This window comes from Galendromus occidentalis, unplaced genomic scaffold (genome assembly GCF_000255335.2).
Source record: "Galendromus occidentalis unplaced genomic scaffold, Mocc_1.1 scf7180000077469, whole genome shotgun sequence".
Taxonomy (NCBI): Eukaryota; Metazoa; Arthropoda; class Arachnida; order Mesostigmata; family Phytoseiidae; genus Galendromus; species Galendromus occidentalis.
Window position 1 is genome coordinate 283810 of NW_003805457.1, and position 8543 is coordinate 292352.

General features: G+C 55.8%; 1 protein-coding gene across 1 annotated transcript; it reads right to left on the reverse strand.

Moving 5' to 3' along the window:
- Nucleotides 1-644: 644 nt before the first annotated feature.
- Nucleotides 645-8180, reverse strand: LOC100903276 (uncharacterized). The gene is made up of 9 exons (XM_018639984.2): nt 8150-8180; nt 7121-8022; nt 6345-6999; nt 5931-6241; nt 2289-5772; nt 1918-2150; nt 1382-1720; nt 947-1155; nt 645-821 (listed from the first exon to the last, which is right to left on the reverse strand). Exons 2-9 carry the CDS (start codon nt 7985-7987, stop codon nt 809-811), a joined length of 6111 nt encoding a protein of 2036 aa, XP_018495500.1. The 5' UTR covers nt 7988-8022; nt 8150-8180; the 3' UTR covers nt 645-808.
- Between the last annotated feature and the right edge of the window lie 363 nt (nt 8181-8543).

An 8543-nucleotide genomic window follows, 5' to 3' on the forward strand; every position in this document is an offset into this window, starting at 1 on the left:
AGTGAAAGGCCCAAGGGTTCTGACCTTGTAGAGCGATCGATAATGTCGCAGGATCCCTGTGCCCCATGCGGATATTCCCGCGTCAAATGCTGTACTCCCAGAGCTGTTGGTACCGAAGCAAGGGGATCACTTGGGTGAAGCTCGTCCTCCTTGGCAGCACGGAGCAAGAGGATCACCGTTTTCCGGTCGACCTCTCCACGAAGGTTTCGAGCATCGGCGGAGGACTCATTGTCAGTCAGACTCTCGGAGGATTCTAGGTAGGTATCTTAGTACCTCCTTCTCATCTCTTGAGATCAGAGAAAAAGGACCGACTTCGGGGCTTGATGACGATTTTTTTCCTGTCACGCTTGTATCGGAGGCTTTCGCAATGATCGATGGCAGCGCTCCGTTTGAGGGAAAACCTTCGTAGGTCATTGCGCAGCGAGACTCGGAGCATATAGGAGAAACCGGAGGAAAAAAACATCCGAGTACAACATAAATCAAAAATCATCTATATTTCGCGTGACATCATCATTATAATTATTATTATCCTCCGTCATGATTCTCGTATAAAACATCTCTCGAAGTTGAATCTTCGCCTTTTTACAACAACATCTCTTCACGCTCGTCACCATTATCATCATCAGAGTCCATAATTGAAACATATGGTGAATTCGGAAATTGCACTCTCAGAATGATCTGTAGCGCCATCGGTCGGTCGATCGGGTAGTTGGTGATGGTGGGTTTCCGCTAGTCCATAGGTCGACAGGTGAATCGTCCCCGGCCGCATTCCTCAGTCGAATTTCGCTTTGGTCTTCAATGACGGTGATTACATTTTTGGGCTGGAATTATCAAAAGCTCTCCATTAGGGAAGCGCTCATGTCAGGCCTTGAGTTCTCGACCTCGATAGTTGGATTTCGCGAGGAAGGAATGACTTCGCCGAGAACTAACCCGAACGGGGACCTACCATTTAACACTGTGCTCATCGATAACGTCGTCGTAATTCGGATTGTTGAACTCATCATCAACGTCATCAATATCTTCGATACCGTTCTCGTTCTGAGCTTCCATTCGGGCGAGGTCGTCGGGTGACTTGGGAGGTGAAGGAGCGGGAGAACGTCTGCAGACAGCGCTCATGACGCGGTTTGTCCACAGAACGTAGACGGGATTCTGGAACTGGGGTCGGGGGTTGGGCTTAAAGCGGTGCGTTTGGACGATTGGTAGTGAGTGTCAGCATGCAGGTTAGGATTCCAAGACAGCGGACAAGAGAGGAGAGTAATTCATGGAATCGGAAAAATTTGAGGACGGGAAAGGGAGAGCGAGAAGGACAAGCTCCGGAGCCGTTGCACGGGGAAAGGACTCAGGGACCAGCGCAGGCGGGATGAGGGGGAATTCCACTCACAGCCATGGTGCCAGGAGCGTCACCGGCGCCGACAACAGCCATCTTCTTCAGCGCAGCTTGCTTCCGATGCATCAGAATGGTCATCAGGAGCAGGATGCAAACGACGACTGTCACCGCGAGGACGGCCGCGGCCAGCGTTGTAGTTCGAGCGTCGACGGCACGGGGTTCCAGGAGTCGCTTGATTGCGAGAACTTCGTTCTTGTCCGCACTGTAGATGACCTCCACCTTGCCGACGCCCTGTGCGTTCTTCGAGTCGCTCTTCTCCTCCACGACGTAGGTGAAGTTCGAATTGCTGAAATCGGCAACGTTGTCGCCGATTTTGAAGGATTTCGCCATGACCTGAAATGCCAAGGATTCTCTACTTCACGAACTGTTGTTCGACATAGCTAATACACAATTGAATGAAATTAGGTATTCACGCCCGGAGCGGGTTCGATTCTGGGCACGATCCTTTCCGAACCAGATCGAACGGATGATTGAAATCGACGATCATAGTTCGACCGTGACAGACAGGATCATTCGAATCGATCACTCACCAGCTGTTCGATTTTGTAGGCCAACGCCGCACAATTATCGTTGGTCAGCGAGAACTTCGCGCGAACCATATCGTCCTTCTTCTCCGGCGACAGGACACGCAAATCGTCTGCTTTGGCGTCGGTTGAGCGCAAGAATCTCTCGAGTTTCATTGAGAGGTACATCTTGTCCGCGCTCTCGAATTTCGGGTTCTTGAAGGCCATGTCGACATCGACGCGAGATATCTTGATCGGACCTGTGGATAGAGAGTTCCCCTTTCAGATTCTAACTATCGATGCAAAATTCCACTAGGACATCATATAATCATTAGGCATTTCTCTTGTGGCTTTTGGCCCCTTCGAAAGAATTTCGAGTCTAGGAAAAGATTACTCACCGCAAGTCTTCGACTTGTCTGTGAACGGCTCCCCGATCTGATGACCGGCCGAGTCGACGCACCAACATTCCTTCTTCGAAGGCAGGGAAATGCATTGCAGCGGATGGAACGATCCGTCGGAAGCGCATTCGGGCACGTAGATGTTTCCGATGAGAGCGTTCTTCTTCTGAAGGCTGCTGCATTTCGGCTCGACCTCGTTGGCCTTGGCGACCAGGTCGAATTCCTTCTCGCATCTGGCTGGCTCGTCCAGCTCGGGATCGATCCAGGTGGCACGGCACTCGCACGGATCCACCCGACAGACCGCGTTGGGGCTTCCAGGACAAGCGCTAGCAGCACAAGCCGCGATACGATCGCAAGGTTCTCGGGTGAGGCCTTCTTTCGTGATCGTGTCGTATGGACAGAGGACCATGTCTGGACAGGTTTGATCGCACGCTTCCTTCGATTCGAAGTTGTTGGCGTTTCCGCCGCAGCCTCCGTACGAGAATTCTTCGCATTGATGGGTCATCGCATTGTAGTACCAAGCCGGGAACTTGGCTTTGCAGAGACCCGGTTCTCTGGGCAGATCGCAGACGGATTTGGGCTTCTTGCATGTTTTCTCGCATTCGTCGGCGCTTTCGAAATTGTTGTCGTTGCCGTTGCAGTCGTACTGGAACTCTTCGCACCTCTGGGATGTCTGGTTGAAAGTGTATCGTTTTCGAGACCGGATGCCCGAGTTCTCCTCGCAGGCCGACGACTGGTGAGAGTCCTGCTCGCAGACAGGGCTGCAGTCCACCTTATCACCGAGAGCGTCGACGAAATGAATTTCGCAGTTGTTGCATGGGTCGGCCACGCACATTGCGAAAGGATGGCTGTGGCAAACAGCTGAAACGCATTCGTCCCGACAAACCCGGGCCTCGACTCCTTTCGGACAGACGTCACCGACGGCTTCCCTCTTGGTAATGTTCCCGTTGACGTCACACGCCACGGATCCCTTGGTGAGAGTCGAATCGATCGGAACTCCGTATCGATCAACGCACCAGGACAACGGTCCTTGCGATTGACTGACCGCGTAGCCTCCGTCCGCCGAGCAGACCGGCGGGGCGACGTACATCGACAACGGCATCGATTCCTCGGCGTTCTCTTCGACCGGAGCCCGGCACACCGAGCCGCAGAAACCTGGACAGCACTTGGCCGCGCCGGGACAGTGGGAATCGTGCATGCACTGATCCGTCTGTTCGGACAGCAGACATTGCGGGTTAAGAGTCGGGAAGGGACAGTGTCCTGGTTTGGTCTTGTCGCTGGGAGCCTCCCGCGCGACCGGGGCCGTGCAGGAAGACGAGCAGCCGTACCGGCAGCATTTCTCGTTGCCGGAGCAATCGGAGTGGTCGGAGCACTCGTTGCGACATCCACCGATCATGGCACTGATGGCGTCTGCGATACCGGCGGGGGGACAATCGTCTTGAGATACCGTGACGGTCTTCTCCACGATACGCGATTCTCGCGCGTCCGCGGGGTGTCCGAATAGATAGTTGAGCAGGTGGTTCAGGGAACCTTGTTCCACTTGACGCATGGCGGCGAGTGGCACGGGTCCGTCGGACTTCATGGTCATCCTGACTTCAGCGAAGTTGGGGCCGACGACGAAGCGTTCCGAAGCCTGAGGTTGAGGCATCATCGGCTCCGGGAGCTGCGGGGCGAGCTGCGGGACTTGCTGTCCGCCCATCATTCGTTCCATCATGGCGGTCACGTGGCTCATGAACAGGGCCGGGTCGATGGGGTTGACGCTCTCCTGGGAGACGATTTCTTCCTCCTTGGGTTCGTCGGCGACTTGAACCATCATGCGCATGCGGGGCATTGCAGACGAGAGCGTCTGCATGATCTCCAGCGGGTTGGGCGTTTGGTGGATCCTTCGGTGGACGATCATGATTATCGGGGCCCGGAGAGGGACGACGACCTTGGGGGGCGCGGATAGCTCAGCGATCGGTTCTTGGGACTGTCGTCGGCGGTTCTGGTGGTAGGCGCTCATTGCGCGCGCAGCCGGATCGTCGTAATCGCTAATTTCGTCCGAAGGTGCTTCTCTCTTGGCTCGGTTGCTCCTCTCGTTGCCTCCCGGGAATCCGGGCAAGTTGTCAGGGTAGACCCTCTGGATGAGGCTGCTGATGGTGTGGAAGAACTGATTGTTCCACGCGCGAGAGTTCCGGACCATTTGCGATTCTTCCTGACAGGCGGTCAATCCCTTCTTGCAATCGACGACGTTGTTGGATTCGTCGTAGAATACGGCCTTGCAACCTCCGCACGGATCGACTCTGCAGGTGGCGTTGTTCTGGGCAGCGCAGTTGCGGCTGCAGACCTCGCGATAATCGCAGATGTGCACGGGCTCCCCGTTCGGACAGATCGCCGGCGGCGGGATCTTATCGCCTTCGGATCGTAGCTCGGAACAGTTCGGAGTTCCTCGGACCATGCTCCCCGATATTTGATTGCCTTGCTGGTCGACACACCAGCAGAGCCCGAGCTCGGGCATGCATTGGACGGGGTCCCAGGTGCCCAGACGGTAGTCGCAGTTCGGAACGTAGACGGGCTTGGCGGTGGCGGTCTCTGCCGAAGCCGACTGTTCGTTGCTCTTGATTTCTCGCATGGCTTCACATTCGGTTCTCGTTGGACAGATACCCTCGCACTCGGATTGGCTCGAGAAGAGATTCAAGGCGCCTTGACAATGATCTTTGTTGAAGGGGAACGGTTGACACTGTCTTGTCATTTCATCGTAGAACCAGCGCTCCTCGATTTCCACTTCGTGGTTCACACGGGCGCACATCGGGGGTGGGCCGAAACAAACCTCTCGCGGCTTCGGGCAACAGTGAGCGAATTCGCCAAAGATGTCGAGCTGGCATTTGTGGCTCGTGGGACAGACGTTCTCGCCGGGTCCGCACGTAATGAGCGTCTCGTTGAGCAGGAGGGGCTCACCCACGAGGCAGACGTTCTCGATCTTCGGTCGGCACATCGCCTGTCTGGGACAGGGTCCTTTGCCGACGCACGAAAGCGGAACGAGGCGACATTCCTCGTTCATCGCACAATTCAGCTCCGCGCAAGGGTCGACGCACTCGCACATGTAAGGACAGCCCTTCGCGTCGAGCTTCTGGCCGAACTCACAGTCGACATTGCACTCCACATTGCACGTGGTGTTGACGTTGCGACCCTGCTCGCGGACTGCCGTGCAGTTCAGGGTGGGAGCGCCGTTGACGCGGGTTCCGGGGATTTCGATTCCTGCATCATCGGCGCACCAGCACGACTCTCCGTGGCACTGGACATCTTCGAAACCTCGTCCCATGGGATCGCACGACGGTATCGGTGGGTTCTGGGAGCGCGTCTCTCCGGCGTGTGTCTGGTGCTCGCGAAGCGTGCGCGTGTGCTCGCAGCCAGTCATCTGCACAGGTGGCATACACTGAGTTCCGCAGCCGTTCGAACAGCATTTGGAATCACCGGAACAACGTTTGTCGTCAGCGCATTGGATCTGAAATAATGGTTCTCTTCAGAATATATTTCCTAAGCCACGAACGGAGTTCTCATCGCGAGCGACTTCCCCGCCCGATGGAGAGTTCGCGGATCGGGCTCCACGAGAAATTTATCTCTGGACCGGCAGAGAGGAAATGAATTATAATCCACACAAACCTCGCATGATATGGCGCCCATTGGTGTGTCGAACGGAATGAGGTAGGGACACTGGCCCGATTTGACGTCGGATTGCTCCCGGGTCTCTGACCACTGGTCGTCGTTTTCGCGGTTCTCCCGAGCCGGACAGCACCGTCCGTATTCTTCATCGTCGCCGACTGGAATACAGGAATAGCCCGAAGGACAGGAGTCCTCGCGACTGTCGGCAGAGCACTGAACGACCTCATTCGTTTCAGCGTTCATGAAAGGTCCCGAATAGCTTCCCGGACAGAACATCATCATGCTCCTCTGGGCGGCCTTCTTGCTGATACCTGCGAGGAAATTCAATAATTCGATTATGATAATATTAGGATTGGGTTCAACTCGGAATATAATGGGCGAAGGTGTCCAGTGGTCGTCCGACGAAGAACTCACACTTCGGCACCGGTGGACACCACCAGTTGCTGCACGCGGTCGAAGGTTCTGCCAACTGACAAACTTCGTTTTCGCCGCAGCTGGCAGCTTTGCACGGATTTCGACAGGCACAGATCGGGCATCCTTCTTCGTCGTACTCGAAACCGAACTCGCATCCGAGTCGACACAGGAGGTTGTAGCAGGGCTTGGCCGAGCGCATCTGGCGGCACTCGACCTCGTTGGCCGTCTGGTTCTCCTTGCGGGAGTTCTGGATTTCAACACCGAAATCGTCGACGCAGAAACACCCTTGAGCGTCGCACTGCACTGGAGAATATTTTCCGTCCTCGGTACAGTTCGGCGTGGGAACGGCGAGCTTCTCTCCTCGCGAGCCCAACTCGCGAAGGTATTCACACATGGTCGAGACTTTATCCTTGGGCATTTCTTCTTCGCGCTCGGCGTCTTTCGGAGCGAGCTGCGATCTTCGGCAGCAGACACCCATCGACTCTCCGGGCAGAATTTCGCAGTCGAAGCCCTCGTCGCAGAGCTCAGCGTTCGCGCAGCTGACCGTCGCGTTGTCCTTGAGCTGAGCCTCTCCCGACGAGCACACGAGACCGGGATCGGATTTCTTGCTGCACGAGGCCGAAACCGCGCAGACGGACCCGGTGCATGGCTCCTCCTGGATTTTTCCCGAGTTAAGAGTTAGAAATCTGACCGTCTCCCTCCAATTTCCAATGGAAATTGGCGGCAATGAGTCACGGGGAATCAGGGACTCCCAGCTCCGATCGAGAGATACTCACCTTCACGATGACGCATTCCTCGTCTTTTTCGCAGGTCTTCGACTCGCAAGGATCGACGCATTCGCACTGAGTGCAACCCTTGTCGTCTTTCTTGTATCCATATTCGCACAGAACGTCACACATGACCAGAGAACAGTCGTGGCTGTCTTCTTTGAGCTTCGAGGACCGCGCGAAGGACGATCGATCTTTGGTAGCGCAAACCACTGCGGCAGCCGGTCCCATCGAGCCACTCATCTGCTGACCCGCGCTGTTGACACACCAACACACTTTCCCGTTTGTCGAGCACTGCTTGGCCAGGAATTGACCGTCTTCGTCGCATTGGGGGAAGTAGCCGGGCGCGTCAACCCCTTCGGAGAAGAGACGCGCGAGCCGTCTCTGTTGTTCGCAGATGGTCGAGTTGCGTGAAGAAAGGCAAGCCTTGCCGCACGACGTATCACAGCACTTCATGCCGACCTCGCAGTCGGCGTCAAACTCACACTTCTTATCACAGCGGAAATCAGCGGGAACGCTCTGAGGGCATTCCGCCGCTCGGTTCTGTTGCTCTTGCGGGCAACAGAGACCGTATTCGGCCTTCTGTTGAACGAAACATTCGTATCCCGAAGGACAGCTGGGCTTATCGGAGTCCGTTCCGCAGAGAAGGGGTCGGTTACCCGCTCCCGTCAGAGGGTCGCCGAACGCGCACTCCCCGAGCGAGGCCCGAGCTTTCCTGCAGTTCGTCGACGGGGAGCACGGCTCCCCGGCCGTGCAGCCACTGTCGTCCACCTGGCATTCGGTGCCGTTGGGGCACTCGACGTCTCTACACGGATTCTTGCATTCACACAGAGCGCATCCTTGAGCGTCCGTCTCGAAGCCGTAGGGACAAAGCATGCGGCACGTATGCGGTGCGCACGTCGGTCCTACGCCTGGAAAAAAATGACGTTCCCCGCGATTATAGACCGTCGCGTTTGATGGTGACATTCTCTATTGAAGAGATGCGCATCCGCAAAGTGAGCCACGGCTGTAATTTATGGACAATAGAAAGAAACTCACTTGAAGTTGTCGTCGTCACGTCTGGAACGCTGGTAGTCTGCGTCGTCACTTCCTGAGCATTGGTGAGAGCCAGCCATGCCAGAACGACCAGAGCCGCGCCCCTCCTACTGGACGCCATTCTGAGTACGCGCCCGATCTGAGCAAAGAAGAGAAAAAAAACTCAGTTCCTGAGGATGCTCCGAGAGCTCGAAACGCCTCTTCACGTCGGGCCAGCAAGTTACCTATTACCCTTTTTCAGCTCATTCCTCTTTGGCTTTATCGGCGTGAGACTAGGTACCTATTTGGCTCCCGCTGATTGTTGAGCAAGCATTCGCAACGCCGACAATCTGTCAACTACATAGTATGCGGCAAGAGGCGCGCAACTCTGTCGCTGTGCTACACTCGTATTCATGGA